This window comes from Melospiza georgiana, chromosome 1 (genome assembly GCF_028018845.1).
Source record: "Melospiza georgiana isolate bMelGeo1 chromosome 1, bMelGeo1.pri, whole genome shotgun sequence".
NCBI lineage: Eukaryota > Metazoa > Chordata > Aves > Passeriformes > Passerellidae > Melospiza > Melospiza georgiana.
In genome coordinates this window covers 19,290,386-19,315,545 of record NC_080430.1, presented here as the reverse complement: position 1 = coordinate 19,315,545, position 25,160 = coordinate 19,290,386, and the positions used below count along the sequence as shown (strand labels likewise).

Genomic DNA, 25,160 nt, shown 5'->3' with positions numbered 1-25,160 from the left:
TGTTCAAGAAAATTTCCAACAAGTGCCCTTAATCATCTAAGAAAAAAAAAAAAAAACACGTATTTGCCCATTATTTCTGGAAGATAAAATTAAAACGTGTAGGGACTCATATTTGTGATGACTAAAGAGTTTCTAGAGAACTGGTTATTTTAAGAAAATCCTTCCTAGGAGAATTGTGATTGTTTTTAGCAAGTTATTGCCGAGTGCTTGTGAATTTATTTGAAAATATTAGAAGTGGTGCCAAGACTTTTTAAAAAAAATTAAATATATATGCCAAAAAATTAACATTTGTCATAGATGGTGATCAGTAAAAAAAAGAAATTAAAGGCTGATGTTTATGTATATCACCTAGTTGAAAATAATTTTGAAGTGACTTTTCTTCCCCTATGCGCACTTGGGAAGTTGCATGCTTGCAGTCATTGTTTAAGATAATACCGTTTGGGACTCTTCTTTCACTCTTAGAAAACTTGCAGGCTTTTGTTGGACTCCTCCAAATAAAAACTCAGTTCAGTTTAGATGGTTAAAAACATGCATATTATTCAAAAGCTGAAGATGCAATAATATATAGAAAACACTATCTTGGTAATATTTAAAGGCATTAGCTGAAGATCGAGGAGAGAAAGATTTTTGTTTTGTTTTACTTGTCCTGCTTGAGTATTCCGGAGATGCATTTGCTCTTGATTGCTGCTTGGGAATTTTCAGAGGGCTACTGCAAATTTAGAAGGCATCATTCAAAAGGACATTTAATACTCTTGTATTTGCTAAAACAATATATCTCTATTTGAAAACTATCTCGTTGAAATGGAAGATTTAAAAAAAAAATGGGAAGAGATCTTTTGTTGCCATTCTTCATTACTCCTTATTTTGTATTTGTGTGGAATGTGTTGTTGGCATATTTGATATATGATTTTTTTTGTACAGAGGAGCATTGTTGTTACTTTTAATTGGGAAGTACCATGTTCTAGAAATTACCCACATTCCCGACTCTGAAGTACCGTAGTAGGATTGACAAAAAATGATCCGAGGCTTGTGCGCTTAATTCAGCAGGAATGTTAAGCTTCCCATATACACCCTATGTGGTCAAGTTAGACTCTGGCTCTTAAACAGCTTTTAATGGTCAAAGTTGTACCTGGAGGAAATGTATCCATGTATATCTACATGGAATTGAAATGAGATGGTAACAAGCAGTGGGAATGCAGCTCACTGATCGAAAGACCTTTTCTTTTTTTTTATTGCATTTGGCAACCTCTTTCTTTCAGAGACACAATACAATTAATTAACATATTCTGGGGCGTGTTTTTGAGATTGGGAAGTGGTGGCCCCTTGTTGAGAAGAAAACACTTTAAATAAAAAAGTAACATTGTCTTGTCCAAATGGTAGTGGGAAAAGCAGAGTAGTATTGCTTATCCAGCCCACGGATGCGGTTGATTTACTCCAATTTGCTTTAGCATATAACAAACCAGCTTTTCCTTTCCCACGCTTATATTAGATATATGTGTTTTGTTTATACAAACCCATCTGAAATAGCTCTGCATTTAAGAGATTTGATGGGAAATTCAGCATGTTGTTTCTCATATGTAATATATAGTATAGATACTGTTCCTGAATTGAAATGAAATAAATGTGACCTGTGACACAACACAGTATCACAATGCTGATCGTAACACAACAAACATGAAAAGAAGGCTATTAATTTATATGGAATGTTAATGTAGCAAATCCTGCATAGAAATATGCCAATAGAAATAATCCAAGGCTTGGTCTTGGAGTGATGCTATGTAAATGTATTTAATATAAATCCAATGAATTAATACATACCTCATAAAAATCCAAACTTTGAAATGAAGTATTCTTCTTTGAAGAAAAGCCCTGTGTTACAATTTAAATTGCATATAATCTACATTCCAGAGTTTACTAACCCAGCTTCTCAGGGCTTAATATGGTATTAATATTCAATATGGTTACTAGAAGTTTATTTCAGGTTCTTTTGTATCATACTGTAATTATCATTACTTTGACTTAACTCATATAAAAATGTGGTTAGCATTTAAATGCTTTTTTAATGCAGAGAATTATAAATTAACTGTCACATTTAACTTCTTTAACTTCTATCACTTAGGGAATGTTAAATCTTTAAAAGAAAATAATCACTGCACTTAAAAACATCCTGTGCTAGGTTTCCTTTATTTAGAATTTTGGTTTGAGATTGTTCATTCAAAGAAAATCCCTTGTTTCATGTTTACTGTAAACCTCAGTCTGAAATTAACATTTAAATGCCAACACTAGTAACAGAAGCAGTACTTGAAAACCACCAATTTTATCCATTGCTGCTAGCTAAGTGGAATTCACCAAACTCTCCAAAGGTGATAATACAATTAAAAGCAAGAAAATGAATGCACTAGCTGGTTGAATTATTCCCCTCTTTTTTGTAGTAAAAATAATTACAAAATTTGTAAATATGTTCGCACAAAAGAAAATGGCACAACATAAGAAGAGGCATGGTGTCCAGGAGATGCACTGACATGACCTCCAATGCTGCTACCTGTACTTGCATGGCATGTAAATATACAGAGCATTGCAAATTCCTCATCACCAAGTGACTGCATGTTAAATCTTGAGATGTCTAAATTATTGAGTACATTGCATTTGGGTAGGTGTTAAATACAGATTTTAGCAGTATATTAAAGAAGAGGAAAAGGAAAACTTTACTCTTTCTCAGTACAATTTAAGAGTAAGCATGTAAAGATACATTTACTTTAATAACGTGGGTTCTGTTGACATGCTATATCCTTCATAACTGAACAAAGATAGAATTTGTTGGATCTAAGGCAGACTGCCATTTAAAATGCACTGCGTGCAAGGGTCAACATGTAAGAGTTGCATTTTATTTTGTGCAAAGTGACCATTTCACTGCTGCCTTCCCAGAAATGAAGCCAATACCCACGATTAGAAGGTATTTCAGTGAATGCTGTTAATGATTTAAAACCACATAAACAAAAGGCAGACAAGCATCGATGTATTTTAAATGGATAATCAAGAGATAGATCATTCTACCTATTGAACATCACTAAGCTACTGCAATTTTCTGTTTTCAGTTGCATCTGTTTAGCTGCAGTATGTATCTTTTTGCACTTAGGTAAAGATCACAGCTTTCTCAACAAAGACCCAGTCTGAAAACGGAGTAAAAATTACTGTGAGAAGTTTGCTTTCTGGAAGGAAGTGAGTTTTCCTGCTCTACAGCTCCAAGTCCCAATATAAATTTATGCTTTCTAATATAGTATGCATTTTATATCAAGTCTATGCTTTTTCTGTTATTTTTGGAAGACTCTTCTGATGATTATATTCAACTGGTAATGTGGCTTTGTAAATTAAAGACTTTTTCTTGTTTAATGCTTTGTTTTATTCACTAAAATTATAATATGATTTTGCACATCTTAAGAAAAGAAGGTGACATTTCAACTAAACATTCAAAAATCTTAGTTTTACTATTGCAACTGATTATTTTGTAGTAAAAATTTGTGAGTACATCTTTATTTTTGTTTATAAAACTGAAGTGCTATTCACTCATATATGCTAATGTTTTCTTGAATGCCTTAAACTTCTAAAAACAATTTGCAATTGGAGAGTGTAATTTTCTTTTACTTACACATTCATTCTGTTTGTGAAAGTAAGAAAAATTGAAACACAAAATCTTCTTATAAGTTTCTTATATTCTAACTTGTTCAGCTTCTAGATTTTGTAGGTTCCTTTAAGCGAACTGGATTTTCTCCTTGCATTTAGATTAACAATAAAATTATTCACTCTTACTCACTAAATTATATTTTTCTCTAATTATTTTAATCTCTTATTTATCACTATAAGAAGGACAAGTTTCCTTTTTTAGAAAAAGAAAATTGGCCTTCTGAGTCATGTCAGTGCTTATTAAATACTACAATCATAAGAACATATATGCTACAAGATTTTATGTTCTGATTCCATAGCTGTTATAGGCTTAGTGTTTGCAGTATTTATTTAGTGGTAATGCATTTCTTTTCCTATTTTGCATTTCAAAGGTCTTCTCTAAATGATTGTTTTACAGAACTATCAAGAGGTTATCTAAATTTTTCAATCAAATATTACACAATACCATAAAGTGGTAGTCATGGAGTTTCTTCCAGTCCATGTAAAGTCTTTCTATGGAAAGAATTAAATAGAAATCTGTAAGAAGACAACAAATGTTTCATTAAATAACTGAATGTATTAGGCTTGACTGAATTTTAACCGAAGCAAAATTTTGGGACGTTCAATACTGGGCTGGTGTGTTACATGGTGTGAGATTAGAATATTTTTACTTGAAAACTATACAGTAGGTTCTTCACGAATATACTGTTGTTGCTATGGTGCAGCTTTAATCAAGTTGTTGCAAAGTAATTAGTTTTTTCTTTGGTGATGCTTCTTTATAAAACTAAAGATTGAGCTTTAAAACAGCTAACACAAAAAAAGATGCTTGGGAATTGATTGTACTAGTTGCTTTTCAGACAAGAAATTGCAGGAATACCTCAAAAAAAAAAAAAAGTGGTGAGAAAAATTTACAATTGTTTGTTACAATATACATTTTACTATATGTATAAATTCATCCAACAAAATATATTTAATATATTTTTATTTAAAAATTAAATTTATCTTTCAGGGAAATAAAGGGTAGATTTGCTGCCGTACTGTGACTTTTCTTTTTTTGGTTAGGGTTAGCAGAATCATTGAGAATGCTTTTTAAATTAGATGTCATTTTCTTGACAAGAATGAAGAAGGGCTGCAACACAGCATCTATCAGCTTCAAATAATTTGTGTTTTTAAAAACACCAGGATCTATTAATTGCTTTATTTTCTTACAAAGTAATTGCTTTCACCTGCAATTTTCAGGGTATTTTTATGAGCTTTTAAAGTAATAAAAATAGTGTTTTAAGTATGTTTTATAACAAATAGTTTTATGTTCAAATTTGTATTCTTCAGTGTTGATAGGACATTTGGTGCAGGGTGGCTTTTTTTTTTGAGAGCGGTCTTTGATTTTACACAACTGAACCATACTACATTCTGGTCTCCTCCCCCTCCATTTTTTACGTATCTTAAAAATTTCTAAACTCTTCTGGCTATTTGGAGCATATATTTCCAGAGAAATGCTTAGGATGTGCCCGAAATGGCTGCAATAATCTCATGTTTGGTTGGGCCTTCCATGTAGGAAACTACCTCCATGATTCTTTTTTGCTTGCCTGCCATTCTTCCTCTATCAAAATAATTTCACTTAAAACTTGAAGGAGAGAAAAGAGCTTGACCTAAGATATCCTGAATACAAACTGCAGACTCGGATGTCTGCAGGGGGTAGAGTTGTGCACATCCCACCTCTCCCTTCCATGCAGCGGTTTGTTAACTAATAAAGCATCTGCACTTGTGTGTACAGGACTATGACAATGTATAAAATATAATCTGCATACGTGTGGGTCTAGGTAGTGCTGTGTCCAGGAATGTACATAATTCAGTAGTGATTTGTACAGATAACAGCTCAGCTGCCCTTCCAAAATCATTGTGAAAAATACAGCCCACACACAAATTCTGCTTCTCTGCCTTTTAGCATGATAATGAAGATGAATCAATGATATCTTCCTTGCCCAACACAAAATAAAACAAACAAACAAACAAATAAAGAAATGCTAGGCCGGGGGCAAGTGAGTGACCAGGATTTTGCAAGGCTGCATTTAATTTCTTTATGCTCCTAACAATCACCACAATTAGTTCCTTCTGCTACAGGCATACCTGCTTACAATGGAGAATTGAATAGCCTGAGATTTTCCTCTCTGCTGACCACCTCAGCTCGCTCCCCTCAGGTTTTTTTTTCTTTTGCCCCCCCCCCCCCTTTTTAATTTAGAGAGACAACAGAATTACAGAGTTGTTTTATTAAAAAAAACAAAACAAACAAACAAAAAAAAAACCCAATCGCCCAACTTCTAGAAAGACATGTCCACCTCTGTGTAAAAGTAGAGAGCAGCTGTGTGGAAGAACGTGTTTGTTTTTGTGTGTCTGCAGCCTCCCTGGTTTCTCTATTTGTCACATCTCCCGTTCAGCATCACTTTCGCTGCCGTGGCAGGGATAGCTAGGCAGCGCCGCATCCGCGCCATGAGTTTGGAGGGAAGAGGAAAGAGCGGGATTAATAATGCATTAGCTTTGCAGCCCCATCGCAGGGAAAATAAACAAAATAGTAAAAGTTGCGGTGAGGGCAGGCGAGTGGCGTAATAGCGAGAACGCATTAGTCCTGCAGGCACACCGAGGGGATATAAACAGGATAATAAAAGTTGGGAGCGGGAATGCATTAGTCCTTCAGTCACATCAGGGGGAAAATAAACAAGATAGTAAAAATGATTTCGGGGGGGTGGGGAGGGGGCGGGCACGGGGCGCGTCCTGCGGCCCTGGCGCGGGGCCCCGCGGAGCGGCGGCGCGGGTGGGAGCGGGGCGCGTGCCCGCGTGTCCGCCGCCTCCCCGCCCCCGCGGCCGAGGGGCGGGCGGGGGGCAGCGCGCAGCGCGTGCGGCGGGGGCGGGGAGGGCCGGGCGGGACGCGGCGCCGCGCGGGCTGTCCCGCGGCCCCGGCGCGCGGGGGGGCCCCGCCATGTCCCGCGCGGGGGACGGGTCGTGGCCGCGCGCCGAGGTGGGTGCGCGCGCGGGCCGTCAGGTGCGCGCGGGCGCGGCGAAAGGCGGGCGCGCGCTCCCGCGCGCGCTCTCTCGGAGGGGGCGGCGGCGGGGGCGCGCGCTCGGGGCGCCGCGGCGGCGCTCACGTTCCGCGGGCGGCGCGCGAACCCTCGCGAGGAGGCCCCGGGCCGAGGCCTGCCCGCCCCGCGGGCGCGCGCGTAGTGCGCCTGCGCGCCGGCGCCGCCGCCGTGCCCGCCCGCGGAGCCGCGTCCGCCTCGGGAGCCGCCGCGGCCCGACCGACACAGCCTGGCCGGTTGGTCGGGCGGGGGCGAGACGAGGCGCTCAGCCGGCGGTCATGGGTCCCGAAGCGCTGCCGCGGCGACGGTGGCGGCGGCTGCGGCTGAGTGACTGAGGGGAGACCCCGCCGGGGGAGGGGGCAGGCGGAGGGCGAGGCGCGTGTGGCGTGCGCGGCGTTGACGACGGTGTTTTTAACCCTTAGATGGTCTCCAGCGAGCCGCTGCTGCTGCCGGTGTCACTGGAGGGCGAGTTCTCCAGTAGCATGAAGGAGATGATCGGCGGCTGCTGCGTGTGCTCCGACGAGCGGGGCTGGGCCGAGAACCCGCTCGTCTACTGCGACGGGCACGGCTGCAATGTCGCAGTGCATCAAGGTGAGCGGGCAGGCGAGGGCAGCGCACCCGCTCCGGCCTCGCCACTTCCTTCTCGCTGCTCCCCGGCTTCTTCCCTTGGGCCTGCTTCCTTCTCCTCCCCACCCCCGGCCGTTTTTCCCCCCTTTTTTCCCTCCCCCTCCCAGCTCCTTCTTTTTACCCATGAAGCCTGTCTGCCTGTTTCTAAGGCCACGTGCTTTCTGGTTTGACTTGCTCTGTCATCTTCTCTCCTTCCGTCTGTCTGTCTTCCCTCACGTGAGACTTAGTATGTATAGTGTGTTCTTCTGCATTGTGCCTGTGAGAAAGGAAGAACTCCCCTGTCCAATTTTTTACCCTTTTCTCTTCTCCTGCATGTTTTTTGCGTCTGTGCTCCCCAGCGTGCCTCTGCACCCTGTAACAACCTCAGCTGCAACATTTCAGAGACTCTCTAAAATTGCTTTTAGTCTTTGCAGAACTTGTTACTGTACTCTATTCTGCTATTTTGCTGTATTTCTTTTTTCACCTATGCGATCTCTGTTGTCCCTTCTTTTCCCAAGTTTGAAAAAATTATTTGAGTGGCAGCCAGGAGACAAGGAGGGTTTAGGATTGGAAGAGAGGGGTGCCTAGGAAAGACTTAGCTGTCATGTGATTTCATCTCTGCCTTTCCTTGAATGTCATTTGGCTGATGTTTCATGGTAGATGAAGAGACTTCCTGTTGTGGTTCTGCAAGGGAAGGGTGCTGTTTGGAATGGCTGATGCTGGATTTGTTTGGCTTAGTGGAGGCTGGTTGGTTGGTTTCCAGCTCAGTTCAGGAGCTGGCATGTTCCCTCTGTGTGATTGTTTTTTTTCTGTCAGTGGGTTGACCCTTCGTGTGAGAGCAGGGGAAGAACAGTTCTGCTGCTTACATTGTGAGAAAGGAAGCCATCATAACTTTTCCTTTATGGTAGCAGGAGTAAGGAATTAGATGGTAGTTTTTCTGTACCAACTCCTAAGCAGTCATGTGAACTCAGTGACTGCTTTTTTGGCTACTTACAGGTGGTGGACAAATTGGAGGAGACAGAAAATCCTAAATCCAATTCATTAATCTGAATGCCTAGTGCATGTGAAAATGCTACTAATGTGTGTCTCATGCTTGGTCTTAAATTGTGCTGAAGATGATGTAATATAGTTGTTGGTTGTTCCAAGTACGTGTTCCCTTGTGAGTTGGCAATAGTGAGGAATAGTAGTAATTTAAGGAGATATACAAAATAATTATGTTATTTTTGTTAACATTAGATTGAGCACAGAAGGGACCTGACAGGATCTCTGAAGTTAATCTGGTTTTGAATTGGTTTCCTGTCATCTTAAGAGCTGAGTGATGTGTACTGTTAACCAGTAGGTTGACTGCACTGGTGGGATCTTAGGATCATGAAGAAGAACACAGTGACTACTTCTAGAAGTCATAGCTGAAGCAGCTATTTCTTTTGATTATCTTGGACATCTTCCTTTGTATCTAGAACCTTGCTGATATTTTCAGTGAAAGAATTGGATGATAGCAGCAGTTGGACCTGAAATAGCAGGAACAAAAGTCAGTTATAGAAAGTATTCCTAATATACAGAAACACATTTCAGTAGGTACAAGAAAATGTACTTTTTTTGTTAAAGTCATTTCCAACCCTAAGCTGGAATCTCAGGAAGTATGCAGAATAGTGCTTGGTCTAAATCCTGAAGCTGTTACAGAGATCTTAAGAAAAGAAGAACTCTGTGTTTTGATTTCCTGTACCATTTATGCCTTACATTTTGGATTTGATAAGTCATGTGAACAAAGGTGGTAGAGGAGGCATGTCCCCTCCTCTGTGCAGTAAATGTAGTAGTCCTCGTGGTCAAAGCTGGTGGTCTGTATTTGAAGTACAAACAGCAGTATTATCCACAAACCTTTATTAACTGCTTTGGTTTTGTTACTATAATTATTCTTAGTTCAGAGGAAACTTCACAATTGAAGTCATTGGCAAGTTGTGAAGGACAAGATCTCTTCATGTGTTTAAAGAAGCTTTGCACAGTAGTGGAAGTATAAACAAAACTCTGACAATGGTATCCTGGTATATCAGAGCAGGATTGGGTGATGGACTGCTCTAGGCTCCAGGTGTGCTCTGTTACCTGGCAGACACAGAAGTACTTCCCTTCAGCTTTGGTCATTGCCCAGCCCATGTTGCCTTTGGATCTGCTTGCCAGCCTTGTTTCTGAGTTGCATTTTATACTTGTTTCCTATTCTGCACTGTCACTTGCTAATCTAAATGTATGGTTGCACATTTAAAATTTCCCTCTCAATATCTAAAGAGAAATTCAGAGTCCCCCCATCTGTGGTTATTATAGATGCAATGAAAACATGATTTTTTTTTTCTCATGTTAAAGAACTTTGTTGTACAGTCAAAGGGGCTTACCAGAATAGTTTGGCCTGTAGATACTTGAATAAAGTATTTGAAAATCTGACAATGGGTCTCAGTATGACTACATGTATTTATATAATAGGAAATTATTTCATTGACTTTCCTTCATGGAAATGAAGGTATATTAGCCAGATGTTTTTATATTACTATTGCATTACTATTTTTCATCTCTGAGCTATCACAAAATCAATATATTTGTGTAGTGTAACTACAAGTTACTAATTTAATCTCAGCTTTCTTCATAACTTTAAATTAATCATATTTTTTTTTCTACTTACACACTTAAACTTGATTTTTGTATTTAAGTAACATATGATTGTTGAGAATTGAGTCTGACTGATCTTTAATACTTTGGGATTATCTTTGAGCAAAATGTTTGGCTTTTTGGTTCTTTGTTATTTGCTACACCCATACAAATAAGAGTATACTCACAGCACTTGTATTCTTTTGTTTTCATTCCCTCTGTAGTTCTTAAGGTTGCTTGATGTGTGCATTTCAAGCATGAGCAGTATTGCCAAATTGCTAGACTCTTTTTTTTCTGGGGAATTTTGTAGCAAACTCTTGGGGTTGCTTTTATATTCTGTAAAAATATAGATGACTGTCTTGCAGATAAATCTGCTTGTCTGAAAATCCCTTTCCTAAGGATTTATGTTGTAGCCTGACTGAAGTTGCAACTGATCCAAGTCCTGATGCTAAGTTCAGTTTGTATTTACATCCCCATGAATTTTCTGGGGTAAAAAAGCAAGCTTTGTTCAGTTCACTATGGATTGTCTGCTTAAGACCAGTTAATGTTCTTACAAGAGTAAGAAAAGTGGATAGTAAGTGTATGAATAAATGCCTTAGGTAGAGCTCAGGTTTGTTAGTTACTTTTAGTTTTCTCAAAACTAAAAAAACCCCTCATAATAACAAGCACCCAACATTTACAGTGAAGTGTCTCACCTGTTTTGGAAGTAATTAAATAGCAAAACAGGTCACATATGAAGTGTTGCTGCTTTTGAATGGTTCTGTTACTTTTCAAGTGAATGTGTTCTTTTTTCATTGAACAAATCCTGCATAATTTTTAAAATCTAAGCTTGTTGTACTTAATTTCTTGTAATTCTGTGATAGGATTTAATGTGCAATGTATAGCTGTCCATTTTGCTTTCTTGATAATTAAAATTATGTGAGATCAACTAATAGTAAGCTTCTTTTAGAACGTATTATTAGTATTGTAGTGCTGTTTATATTTGCTGAAATGTTTTGTCTTGTTCAAAACAGCTTGCTATGGAATTGTTCAAGTACCCACTGGACCATGGTTTTGCAGAAAGTGTGAATCTCAGGAAAGAGCAGCCAGAGTGGTATGTGTTTTGTTTATTAAGTAATTGTAGTTACAGTCCTTGTGTGGATAATATTTATGCAAGTGTTACAGTAATAACAGAAGAGAACTTTGCTTTCTGTTGTAATTCCTCTAAATGATTTTCAGAAAGACCACTGTTCTTCTTATTTTTTTAAAGTGGAAATATGTAACTGTCTCTGAAGTGTTCTGACAGTGTCAGGTTGAGGGGTTTTTATTTTTTAGGTGGTGGCGTTTTTTTACTTAATTTGGTTGGTTGCTTTTTATCCTTTTTTTTGGTCCATGGTGTAGGTTTTGGTTAATTTTGTCAGTTTAACACTTACATAGCTAGGTACAGGAAATAAATAAAATTTATATCCAGTTTTCTTTTACAGCAACCTTAGGTTGCCAGTTAAAAGCTTCAGTCTAGGAACACTCCCAGGAAGAAGTGTTGTTAATTTCAAAAAGTAATGCTTACTTGGAGTGTGATACTTAGAATTGAAGAAGTATTTTCTTTCTGCTTTTTCTAATTCTTTTATGGTAGATATTGGGGATTCAGATAATGCTTTTCTTTTTTTTACCATGTTTACATGAGGTTTTGTTTTGGTCAGACTTACATGTTTGTTAGATGAAACAGGGTGATGTCAGGCATTTTTAGAAAAAGAGAATCCCATTTCTCCCTACTTGGCACTTCTTAGTTTGTCTTCCAACAAAAGATAAACTGAGAGAAGTGGGGGTATTTAGAACGACTAAACTTTCCTTTGCCTCTGAAAAAAATTTCATCGGAAGAGAAGGTGGTGCTGCATCTTAGAGCAGTGTGTAAACTGTTTTTAACGTTCATCTCTGAAAACAAATGAGGAGTCGGAGACCAAATTGTCAGTTACTGTCAGTGGCTATCAGTGTGTTTACAGGACCTGCTTGCTGTACCTATTTCCTTTTCTAATATCAAGTGCCAGAGCAGTGGTGGTGAGACTTACTGTTGCATGAATTTTTGGCACAGGTCTAAAGAATCTCATTCATCTGTTTTTTCCCACTTTTTGCCACTAACGTGTTCATAATGCCCAGGGTGATCCAGACTGACTTAGTTCTTCCAAAGCACACCTGTTGGTGGGAGCAAGAAGGGATTGATTTTTCTATGCTCTTCAAGTATTTGCCAATAGAAAATCTAAACCCTTTCTAAAGAAAGGCTATTTCTTTTCATGGGGAGACCATCAGCTGTGTGAAGTTTTAAGAGTCGCATTTTTTAGTGTTGCTGCGTTTGATGTATACAGGTTGATAGCAAAGTTAAAATTACAGAGAAGAGAGAAAGCTGGTGACTACAAGAGGATTTTCCAAGAGTACCATAGGGAATCCTTGTGGTTTGGGATGTAGTTAATCCTGGCTTCTTGCGACATGAGGAGTGTAAGAGAGCTGTCCAGAGTTCTATAATAAACAGTGTCTCACTGCATTATGATAATTTCTTGAGTTTACCAAATGAATAGCTTTGATAGACTACTTTGCTGTTTGAAGTGAATAAGAAACAGTGCTAGCTGAATTTTCTGCCTGGTGTATTCTGTTCTTGTTTCCACCAAACAGTGTCTGTTTAGTTCAACAGGTTGATTACTGATTTTGTTTTGAAAAAGGAAATTCCATTTGTAATGTAGTGTAGGTTTAAGTGGTTCTCAGGTGAAACCGATTGCATGTGAATTAGCTGAAGTTTGAACAGCTATTTATATGTTAGTGAGTAAGAAACATGGTGGCTGTATCTGAGGTGTCTTGGAGCAGCTCTTGACATTCAGAAACTAAACTCAAGCCCTCAGTATGGAAAGTGGAGCTTTACAGTAAGCAGTTTACCAGACCCAGAAGTTTTAACACACTTACTTAGAAAAGCAAACATCCTTATCATCACCGTATGAGAGTGAAGTTTAGTTTTTCTCTTGGCCTTCTTGCCTATAAACAAAACCAGAATTAAATTAACCATATTACATTGACTATGCTTCTGCTTGCTTACTTTTAATCTTTAAAAAGACCTCAGTATTGTTCTCAAGGCATATTTTCCCATGCTGATGGTGTCTGTGTGTTTTCAGGGTGTGTTTCTTGGTTGTTTTTCTTTTTTAAGCTTCAGTTGCTGGGCAAATATATTCATTCTGATAAGCAGCTGCAGTTAATTGCTCACACTAAAGTTAGTCTTGCTTTAACAATGAAAAGGAGTGGACTAACTCAGGAACACATAATGCAAGTTGGTGGGTCACCAGAGAACTTCACTTAACAGTGGACTAGGACAGGTGCCATGTGCTATGAAGTGTTATGTCCTGGTGTGTACTTGTTCCTTTTTTGTGTGCTGCCTCTAGGCTGGTATGTGCTGGGTAGGAGCCAAAGCAGTGGCTGGTTGACTTCTGTGTTTTTGTTGGTCAGCTGGAGCCAGTGTCCTGGCTGCTGAATGGTCAGTTGCTACTTGGAAAGCACTGCTCCATGCCAGACAAGTCATACTGAGTTTTGGTTCCAGCAGAGTCATGTTTTTTTCTGTGTGTGAGAGAAAGTGTGCCTTTTCATAAACCTGAACTGTTTGGATAATGGATGTATTGAGGTGGCTGGTAATTTCTTTGGCTTTTTAATCATGCCTATGTAGTACATAATTGAAGGTTGTAATCCCAGTACACACTTTTTACATCACTGTGTAAGTTTTAAACTATTGCTTGAAAAATCTTAAGTTTTCTCTAAATCAGCTCATTTACCTTAGCTGACCTGTGGTGAGCTTGAATTTCAAGTCTCTTCAAAATGGGTGGTGACTGCTCCTGGCTTTGCCTGTGTCAGCACCAGCTGCTACTGCCCTGCATAGTGGGCCCTTTTGGTGTCTTCAGGTGCACCTGAACTTCTGAGTCAAAAAGCAGGGCAAGTACATATTGATGTAGAAAAAAATAATTTTGAGGTCTGTGTGAGATTGTATATATATGGACTGCTACAGAAGGGATTTTGAGTCCTGGCTTAAGAAATTGGATGGTGCATGTGTTTTGTCCAAGGGCTGATAATTCGGGTACCCAAAGAAAGAGCTAAGCTTAGGATTACAAATAGCACAACTGTTGTTTGAAAAGACTTTTTTTTAGCCCATAATCCTGTTATGTGTCAAAAATCTTCCTTGATGATCTTATGTGAAGGGTAATTTCAATATAGTATATAGTGGGGTAAAAATAGATAATGTATTTATGGTTTACTACCAGCTATTAATTACTCTTCATACTCATTGTGAAGCTGCAGTAATCAGTGTGATAGAGGCAGGAGTTCACCATTTGTGCAGGTAGCTTGGTTAGGCTTTTTAGCTATGTGTAGGTCCTGTTCTTCTGAATCCAGCTTGATTCAGAGAGACCAGGAGATCTCTGTACTGAACTTAAGTTTTTCTTAAGAATTCCAGGAAGCTTTACTCCCTCAAAGTGTAGCTCAGGTGCTAAATGTGAGGTTGGATTGCTTGCACTGCAGGTGAATCACTCTGCTGTTGATCTGTTTCATGGGAATTTGGATATTTTAGGCTTGTCCTTGCATCTGGAAGAATCAGTTTTGGACTTGGTAGAAATTAATGTCATAACAGCAGTGGTTTTTTTGCTTGGCATTTCTGTGGTTTTTTGGTTGTTTTTGGTGGGATGGTTTATGAAGTTAAATGCAGTGGTGGTCCAGAACTGAGTCAGCACATTTGTGTGACACTACAGCTTGTCTAATAAGCCACCTGGGTTTTAGTCCTGGGAAATATGCTGAGGGGGCTCTGACTCCCTGTGGAGCTAGCATCCATCTGGATCACAGCTCAGTCTGGCTGGAGTCTCTGTGCTTGCACATGTGTTTCTTGGAACTTGGTGTGGAGACAGAAAGAGACTTCAGGGTCATTGCAGGGGAAGTTTAGACCATGCAGTGGTCAGTATTGAGGGTTCAGAGCAGTAAAGTGCCACTATACTGTTTACCCAGTTCAGGTATGCTGTGTGCTCACAGTGACAGGTTCCTGCTGGTTATCCTCTGAGACCTGAGCTGCACCTGCATCTGCTGCACAGATCATCCAGATGATGATCTGAACACTTGAATTTTAATTAAAAAAAACCAAACTGTTAATATAACAAGAGTTGGAGCTCTCTCCAAATTATATTTTTAAAAAATGTTTCATCATACTCATCTACAAGTTTCTTTTGTAGAGTTGCTCATAAGAATTGTTTGATGTATCCATATTTTTACACCTCACCTCCAGCATTTATGTAGTGTAAAAATAAGCATAGGTGCAGTATTACTTGCCTTTGGCCTAAACAGAAGAAGGAAAAACTAGGAATGCAGCCTTTCAGTATGCAGACAAGTTTGTGATCAGAGCTCTGATACCTCTGGCTCAACAGGCTGCCTGCAGGGGAGTGAGATCTGTGTTTATTAACACCTGTATCTGTAAACTAGAGTGAATGTTGAGAAATATGGTCACAATACAGCTGAATGAAACTTTATTAACCTTATTTTAGAAGAAGAAAACTTGCCTTTTATTTTTTTTCCAATTTGAATACTGCCCATCCATTAAGGACTAATATACTGTGTAGTTTCTTTGAAGATATCCCTTGAAATAATTCTAAAGAAATGTTGAAATGAATGTTTCTTTAATGTGTATCCATATTTTTCCTTAAAGGATACTTTATGTAAGAATATTACTAAAGTTACTTTAAGAATATTATAACGAATATTACTAGAAGAACTGCTTTAGTTTTGAGCACACTACAGAAAAATTGATCTGTGTGCTTTTGTTATTTGTCTGGCTTTTATGAATGACTGTGCAGTCTAGAAGGCATTGAATATTAGTTTGTAGCTGGATATCTTGGATAAAAGGCCTACCTAAGGATACTTAGGGAGAACATTGTGTATTGGGTTTGTGTGACAAGGGTTTGTTAATAAGGAGGCTGCAGGAGGGATTTCTCTGAGAAGCTGCCAGAAACATCCCGTGCCTGACAGAGCCAGTGCCTGCCCAGCTCCAAGACAGACCTGCTGCTGGCCAGGGCTGAGCCAATCAGCAACTGTGGCAGTGCCCTGAGATAACATATTTAAGAACAGATAAAAACCCTGCTGAACAGAAACTGCAGCTGGAGAGAGGAGTGAGAATGTGTGAGAGAGACAACTCTGCAGACACCAAGGTCGGTGAAGAAGGAGGGGGAGGAGGTGCTCCAGGTGCTGGAGCAGTGATTCCCTTGCAGCTGGTGGTGAAGACTGTGGGAAGGCAGGCTGAACCCCTGCAGTCCATGGAAGCCAGCCAGGGAACAGACACCCACCTGCAGCCTGCGGAGGACCCCATGCTGGAGCAGGTAGATGCACCTGAGGAGGGTTGTGACCCCAGGGGAAGCCCATGCTAGGGCAGGCTCCTGTAGAGAGGGGCCCAGGCTGGAGCAGGTTTGCTGGCAATACTTGGGACCTGTTGGGGTTCTGCACTGGAGCAATCTTGCCATGGGACTGCTCCCCAGGGAAGGGGGGACATGCTGGAGCAGCTTATGAAGAAATGCAGCCTGTGAGAAAGACTTAGGGTGGAGAAGTTGGTGGAGGACTGTCTCCTGTGGGAGGGACCATGCTGGAACTGGGGAAGAGTGAGGATTTCTGCCCCTGGGAAGGAAGAGGAAGCAGCATGTGATGAATTTACCACAGCCCCCATTGCTCTGTGCTGTTGGATGAGAGGAGGTAGTGGAAATGGGGGGTGAAGTTGAGCCTGGGAAGAATGGAAGGATGGGGAGAAGGTATTTTAAGATTCAGTTTTTATTTTCTCATTATCCTACTCTGACTTGCTTGGTAATAAGTTAATTTTTCCCCCAACTAGAATTTGCTTTACCTGTGATCTCTCTCTGTCTTTATGTTGACCTAGGAGCCGTTATTTCGATTTCTGTCCCCTGTCCTGCTGGGGAGGGGAGTGACTGTGTTGGTGAGCGCCTGGTATCCAGCCAGGTTCAGCTCGCCGTGGTGTGTCTTGGTGCCACACATGGAGCATAAGGAAGTAAGGATAAGGAGAATAATTGGGCAGGTACCAGCAAAACTTGGACTGAACAGAGTTAGGGAGAAAAGCAGAATGATTGTGGAAACTTTGTGTTGTTCCGATTGTGATGAAGGTGAAAATTTTTATTTTGTAATGCTGTTGATTGAGTGATGTGTGTTTCTTGTCCATTACATATATAGGTGAGTGTTGTTTGCTTTGCATTTCATGAGTCCAAGAAAATATTCTTTCCTGTTTTGTTGGTGTATGAAGTGAATACAGACCTAAAACCTTGTTGTATTGCAACTCGAAAGATGACAGAATTGTTTAGTTTTACAGTGGCTGGTCTTCAAGGTTAGGAGTACAAGAAGTGCAGAAGGTGCTGCAGAAGTGCAGTGTACTTTCTGTGTACTTCTCCAGCATATCAGTGTGGGAGTGTAAGTGCTGCTTCTGATTGTGCTTCTTTCATGATTTTTTGTTTTCTTCCTTTTTTTTGTGTGTGCTGTATTTTTCCCTGCTTGTATGCATACTTGTTACTTGGTTTGTAAATACACGGATGAGTTCATAAACTTATCTGAAGCACTTTCCCACAGCAGAGAAAAGGTCTGCTACTTTTTCTTTTGATTAGCTAGTTTACTGAAATGTCCATGTAATTTGTGCAGTAGTTTATAATTACATTATGCAAATCATGGTTACATAGGGTATTCAGGCTTTAAAACAGTGTTGCATTACTCAAGTACTACTTGATCGAAATTTTTTTAGCATAGATGTCAATATAACAGGTACTTCAGTAAATAGTCTAAAGGTTCTTTGGCAAAATTACTAACCAAAGTGAGGCTAGAACAAAACATTTTCCCTTACAGGAATTGCATAATCCTTATGCAGAAATGTTTTATGAATGTTTGTTTCATTGTATTCACTGACAGAAGAAGTCTCTAAAGTAAGCAAGGAGTTCCTCAGCTTGTGAGAAGCCTTGCTTAGAATTGATGTAACATTTTATAGCTGGGAATTTTTAGGATAAAGCTGTGATGTTGCAGAAGAGCACTGAAATGAACCATTGCCTGTTGTGTTTTCTTAATGTAGATTGAATTGGGCCAGTTGCATACTTTCAGGCTGATTAAAAAAATTGAATGTTTAGTTGGACGTGCAGCCAAATGTGAGAGGTGTTTCTCATAGTTTTCTGATGCTTTATCTTGAAGATCAATGTGTGAAACTAAAACTTTATATATGTTTATAATTAGGATTTTTGCAACATCTAGCAGGATTTACTAATCTTGAGTAAATGGTGGGAGATTTATGGTTTTGGACTTCCAAAGTTGGAGTAGGCTGATCATGCTACACCCTGTGTGTCATCATTATGTTACATTGTACTATACATTATCTCATTTCTATACATTGAGTGAAAGTATGACTAAGTATGACCTGTAGTACTTACTGAGTGGATGGTCTTTAACAATGCTGATTTGCATGTTGAGTGCTTCTAATCTTCTTGTCATATTCTACAAATTTATTATCAGTAGTAGATGTTTTTGACAGAGCTAACCAAATCTGCATATATTTTTATATGATGCCTTGATAAAAAGAACTAAGTTGAATCTCTTTAATTTATCCATGTATAAACCCCAAAATGCTTCAGGTAGTCAGTCTGTTTTTCTTTTACCTGTCAACTGTCTGCTTTAAGAAAAAGTTCTTTCTTTCTCCTGGGACAGATGACTGAATAGAGATGGGGCAGAGATTTGGCAAATTTGTCAGCATCGAGAAATGGTTATTTGAAGATGAAGATGACTTAATTTCTTAAGTTGTCAAGTTGCAGAACATAGCACTTTGGAAGAGAAGTGCTGACAGCAGGCATTCGTTTGCTCTATTAGTGATGTCAGCCAGTTGGGGATTCTTGGATGTGGCAGGAGGTGCTTCGATTCCTGTTGGTTCTCCATTGTGGTTTGTGAACACTGGAGTCTGGTGTGAATCACAGTGAAACATTGCAACTTTAATTTGTCTCTTTTTGGATATTTGAAAAATTATGTAGTTAGCTCCTTGCTGACTTCTGCTTCAAATCCTGCCATGGTTGTAAGCTATCATTTATAGAGTAATTTAGTTCAAAATAGTGAAGGTGGGTATTTTGTGAGTTTATAAAGTTTCTGTAGGGTTTATAAGGTCTGAAGATACTGTAGGTTGAGAATATTGATAAGTATATTGCTATCCCACTGTAGTTTAGAAACTGATAAAGAAGTGTGGATTTGATTGTGTGGACAGAAGTCTCTTCTTTGGCTGGGCCAGGTGTTCCTAAAGCAGCTCATCCTTTTTGCTGTATTGAGCAGGGGAAAAGTGAACTTCTGACTCTGGCAAGTATTACAAAGCATGGATGTTAAAATAGAAAGAAACTCTAATGGGAATTTTCACAGTACTTAATTGGTTTGAAAGGAAAAGCACAAAAGCAATTATCAGTAAAATATCAGAATAAAAACGTTTGGTATGAATAGTTAGCCTAAGTTTGGTGTGAGTAGAGGTTCAGTAATTTTCAGCAGCTGCTGGAAATGCTTGTGAGTTTTACTAGACTTTCTGGAGACTTCAAGGGCTGCGATGTTGATCTTTCCTGGTTATTCTTTGTATGTTGGCAGTAGTGATCTTGCTTCAGTGAGGATGGCTTGAAGCAGGGAATAGAAACATGAAATGTCACTGCTGAGGGTGGGGGTAAGCTGTTGCCTGCAGATGTAGATGTGGTCAGTCTGGTGCATATCCTGTTGCTGGCTCTGTTCTTGTGCTGGCTGCCTGTAAATTCTCATCTATTGATAGAATTTATGTGAAGATCTAAATTTCCAGATGAAGTGTCTTGGCAGCAGTGTACTGGTTTGCACTACTCTGCAAATTGCCTGTGGGTTTTTCTTCTTGTTTTCTAGTCTTGCTAAAAGCTGTTCCTTTAGAGGCTTCAGGGTTCTTGTCTTTCTGTAGATAGTCCCTGATTAACTGAACTTGAGTTAGGTTTTCTAAGAACTATTGTCTGGTTGTCTGTGGTTCTCGATTTCAATTGGCACACTTTCACTGAAGTGTCTTTAGAATGTGGTGTCTTGTTATAAACAGAGCTGTGTTGACATTGGTTGTTCAGTACTGTATTTTTCTGAATCTAACACAAATTACCCCAAAATTTCCCAGGCTTAATTGGGGGAAAAGAGAATTTTTCCTGTCTTCAGTGTTTTCATTCCAGTGTACTTGTTGTTGTATTTCTACTTTAATTTTTTTTTCCTATTGAAGAAAACACACTAGGGTAAGAGGAACATAGAAAGTATAAAAGGAAATTAGAAAATATAGGTTTCTTTCCCCTGGAGGAAATGAAATACTAATTTCAGATCCTTTAGGGGAGAAGGAAAATAAATAACAAGAACATGTTGAGCTTAGAAGATAATTTTTCATTGAAAGAATTGAATGAACTTCAAATAGTTATGTATAGGTTAGATGAAGTGTGTACAGCATTGGCATAACTGAAACTCTAGATGTGATTTTTAATAAACTTGGTGTTCAGAGCGGTTTTCTAAATAGTCTTTTTTTCTCAGAATGTTTATATTTTTGACAGCAATAGGTATGTGTCTGCCAGCATTAAATTGTTTTGCTTTAACTAAAATAACTACCCATATCAAGATCTTTACCTTTCTAAACCAGTTTTTAAATACATATTAAGATATTATTAGGGTATTATTATTTTTAAGGTATTATTTGTAGTAGTAGTATTTAAGACTACCTAGCATATTTGAAGTCTGTAGGATTGGAGAAGATCATCTTACATATAATAAAGAATATTATGAGTGACTTCTACAGGTGTCTTTTTTTCTGGTAACACCCAAGAATGAGACAAAATGTTACAGAATACTGGTGAAGGCAGGTGAAGCTGTACCACAGAACTTGGGATATGAGTATCTGGACACAGTCAGATGTGCTGCAAGCTTCTGCAGCTGCTGCTAAGTGGGAGTCGGGGCTGCTGAGAGCATCATGGGCTGCCAGTTGGAAAGGCATCGATTAGAAACTGACCTTCTGATCAGCTGCTTTGCTTACCTTTGTAAATCTGTCCATGTGCCTTGGGAAAGTGTGTTGAGTTAGTGCATTTTGTTATGCACAGAAATACCTAGAAGCATAGAATGCTATAAAATAGATGTATTTGAAACAAATTCAGAAGTAAAACAATGAAAGGCTTGGCAATTGACTCTTTCTTCCTAGGTTAATTTAAAAAAGTCATAAGAATTTGAAGGATTCATAGAATCATCTAATGATTAAGGTTGGAAAAAAAAATCTGTGATCATTGAATCCAGCTGTTAACTCAGCACCACTGTATTCACCACTAAACTGTCTCTAAGTGCCACATCTATGTGCCTTTTGAACACTTCAGGGATGGTGATTTTGTCACTTCCCTGGGCAGCCTGTTCCAGTCAGCCTGATCACCTTTTCAGTGATTTTTCCTAATTCCAATCTAAGCCTCCTCTGGTGCAACTTGAGGTCATTTCCTCTTGTCCTGTCATTTGTTAGCTGGGAGAAGAGGTTGGCATTCACCTTGCTATACCCTTTTTCAGAGAACACAGAGATGGGAAGTTGTAGATTAGCTATTCCCAGAGCCTCCTCCAGGCTAAAAAACCCCAGCTCCCTCAGCTTCTCCTCAGCAGATTTGTGTTCCAGAGCCTTCCCCAGCTCCATTGCCTTTGTTTGGACCCTCTCCAGCACCTCAATGTCCTTCTTGTAGTGAGGGGCCCAGAACTGAACCCAGATTTGAGGTGTGGCCTCACCGGTGCTGAGTGAGGATGATCAGGGGGATGATCTCTGCCCTGGCCCTGCTGCCACTCCATTGCTGAGCCAGGCCAGGATGCCATTGGCCTCTTGGCCACCTGGGCACTCTGTGGCTCATGTTCAGCTGCTGTTGAGCAGCACCCCCAGCACCTTTCCCTCCAGGCATCTTTGCAGCCACTCTGCCCAGGCTGGAGCTGCAGGGGTTGTTGTGAGGCAGGGGCAGGAGCAGGCCCAGGCCCTTGGCCTTGTTGGGCCTCAGAGCTCTGGGCTCTGCCCATCAGTGCAGCCTGTGCAGATCCCCCTGCAGAGCCTTGCTGCCCTGCAGCAGCTCAACACTCCCAGCCAGCTCAGTGTGTCTGCAGGGCCTGAGGGTGCCCTGGATCCCCTCACGTGGATCATTGCTGGAGACATTGAACAGAGCTGTGCCAGCACTGAGCCCTGGGCAGCACTGCTGGCTGCAATTCCATTCAGCAGCAGCCTCTGGGCCTGGCCATGCCAACAGCTTCCCACCCATGCAACAGAGCCCCAGCCAAGCCCTGAGCAGCCAGTTGCTGCAGGAGATGCTGTGGGCAATGGTGGCAAAGGCTTTCCTGAAGTCCAGGTAGGCACATCCACAGCCTTTCACCCATCCACTGAGTGAGTCACTTTGTCACAAAAGGAGATCAGGTTGGTCAATCAGGACCTGCCCATGCTGGCTGGGTCTGATTTCCCTGGTTGTTCAGCATATGCCCTGTGATGGAACTCAAGGTGATCTGCTTCATGACCTCCCCAGCAGTGAGGTCAGGATGATAGTCCTGCAATTGCCTGGGTCTTCCTTTCAGCCTTCCTTGTACATAGGTGTTTCAGTTGCTAATCTCCAGTCAACTGAGACCTCCCTGGTTAGCCAGGGCTGCTGGTAAATGTTTAAAAGTGAGTTGGCAAGCTCTTCTGCCAGCTCCCTCAGTACCCTTGGGTGGATCCCATCCAGCCCCATAGACTTGTGGCTGTCTCAGTGGCATGGCAGGTCACTGACACTTTTCCTCCTGGATTGTGGGGACTCCATTCTGTTCTCTGCTTCTGTCTTCCAGCTCATGTTTTCACTAAAATATGAACTAAAATTGCAACAAGTGGATTTAACCATTCTTTTGTTTGTTTAGTGGTTAACAAGAGCAGCAAAATAAAATGTTTTGCCTGATAACTTTTAACTCCTGTTGATGAAAAAAATTGGAAGAGGTTGAGTGTCAGATTTTAAGAACTGTTATGCTGATTGATTGTATGTAACTCGCTATTTTTGTTGTTTGTACCTTCATGGTTCATGCGTTGCAATCTCATGGAGTTGTTTCTTTCAGTTAAACACTGTTGGGGTTTGGGGTTTTGGTTTTATTTTTTCTGTTGTCAAGCAGTATGAAACAGTAATTCTGTGATCAAAATGTACTTTGGAGAATAAAAATGGTTCTGGTAGTGTATCATGCTGGGTATATGCACCTTGACAGGGAATTCAAGCTTCCAAACACACCATTTTGCATATGTGGCTGATGCCTGTTGAAAATTTTGAAATACGTGAATGTCAGGGAAATATCAAAACAAAATTGAGCAAGAAATCTGCCTGCATTACTACCAACATAAAATTAGTCTGTTTCAAGTGTATGCTTTCTTTCCTTCTGTCCTTCCTTCTGTCCTTTTTAAAGTAAGGCCTTCAGTTGGACTTCCACTCTGATTTGTAGCCAGTGTAGATAATGCCACCTCCCAGATAAGGTATTTATACCCTTTATATCCTTTCCTGACCACCTGTCTGTGTTCCTGTTACATTTGTTATCTGACATTGGTTGTGTAGCCTCATGGAAAGGTGGCTCAAAGAAATTATCTGACTGAAAAAAAGAAAATTATTTTTATGTTGCTGGCTAGGATTTCCATATAGTCAATTGAATGCTTTTCCCAGAGCAGGGAAGACAGTAGAAAGGACACAGCAGGGGATGGTCAGTGATCTTCTTCTGGCAGCGCAGTGCAATTATGCTACCTTAAAGTGAGCCTGTAGTAAAGTCAGCTGGAACTGCAGCTCGGTGTCTTGGCTGGCTTTAAGGAACTGTGGTCTGTTTAATCTGCTGTAGATCTTGTGTTATTTAGGTTAACAGGTCACATTGAAAGAAACGTTTTATTGCCTCATTGCAATGCTGGGAATTCAGTCCTGCAGGATTTTACTTGGTTGACAGTCATTATTCAGGTGAATGGTTCCAATGGCCTAGCTTGGGCCACAATTCAGTAAATTACGTGCACAAGAATTCTTTGACCTTTGTTTTCTTACAACAAGAGACAGCATATAATGGGTGTCTGCAGATGATGCTTTATGAATGTGCTCCAAATTTTCAGAACCCTGAGGCAAGAGCAATGTTATATTCCTATTACTATTTTTCTTCTCTCCTGCATGTATAGTCTTGTCCCTGTCTCTCTTTTATCTTCTCTATTTACTGTTGCCTTTTTCTCTTTCCCTTAATTTCAACATGAATAAGGTAGTCTCTTGGATTGAACCAGTTTCTCTATGCCTTTTCAGTTGAAAAGTTGGTAGAGCTAGGTGTACCAAAAAGACTTGAAAAATGATATTTGTATAATGTTACCTAATGCTGGTTAAGGTAGCTCTTAGTCCTGGTTAAAATGGAAAGTCATATTTATCTAGAATAGAGGAAGAACACTTTATACCACAATGCTGTGGAGCCAAGTTGGACTGTAACTGATTCAGTATGGGAAGCTGGAATTATTTAGCTTCTTGTTTTACTTTGGTCTTCCATTCTTGCAACTTTTTTCTGATGGATATCTTTAGTGGACATCTCTGTGTGTGTGTGTTTTTTTTTTTAATTATTTCAGTTTTTTATTTCTTCTTGGTTATTTTTCCTTTTTTAATAATGTTGAGGGGATAAAAAGTTTCTTTTTCTGCATGTATCTTGCATGCTTCTGATTTTAGTTCTCTGCTGGGTGATGTTTTAAAGACTGGACTCCTCAGGAGGCAGTCGGTTTTTCATCAGACCCAGGCAATCTCAGTTTGCCTGAATGCTAAAGGATAGGATCAGTCTTTGTTTACTTAATTAAGTTGCTGTTTATGTAGCTCAGAAGTGAGTTGTGACAGTCACGCTGTCAGACTCTTCCAGCTCCACAGCCCTGAGATTGGTTTCACTTCAGTCCTCTACAGGAGACCTCATAGTCTAAAGCCATTCCTGCTGAGAGTTCACCCCAATTCTGCATGGACAGAACTTAGTCTCCATGAACTTAGTCTCTTCCACTGAAGAGCTGCAAAAATGAGATGTCCTTACACTCTCTAAGGACAGGAAGGAAAAGGAAGATGTCATTTTCTACAACTTCATTGTGTTCCTTCAGCCAGTATTCATCTGTTCACTCTCTTCAGATCTCATTCAGCTGCCTGCACCTACAGCGCCGCGTGTGCTGCT

At 40.1% G+C, this 25,160-nt stretch overlaps 1 protein-coding gene across 2 annotated transcripts in view; it reads left to right on the top strand.

Annotated features, from left to right (window-relative positions):
• The first annotated feature begins 6,996 nt into the window (after positions 1-6,996).
• MLLT10 (MLLT10 histone lysine methyltransferase DOT1L cofactor) overlaps positions 6,997-25,160 on the top strand; it is a 123,432-nt gene continuing 105,268 nt past the window's right edge. The window contains exons 1-2 of one of the 2 annotated variants that reach the window (XM_058026901.1): positions 6,997-7,322; positions 10,982-11,061. In XM_058026901.1, the coding sequence (XP_057882884.1) occupies positions 7,154-7,322; positions 10,982-11,061 (249 nt within the window). In that variant the 5' untranslated portion in view covers positions 6,997-7,153. The remainder of the gene's footprint in view (positions 7,323-10,981; positions 11,062-25,160) is intronic. The other variant, XM_058026892.1, reaches the window with a different exon arrangement.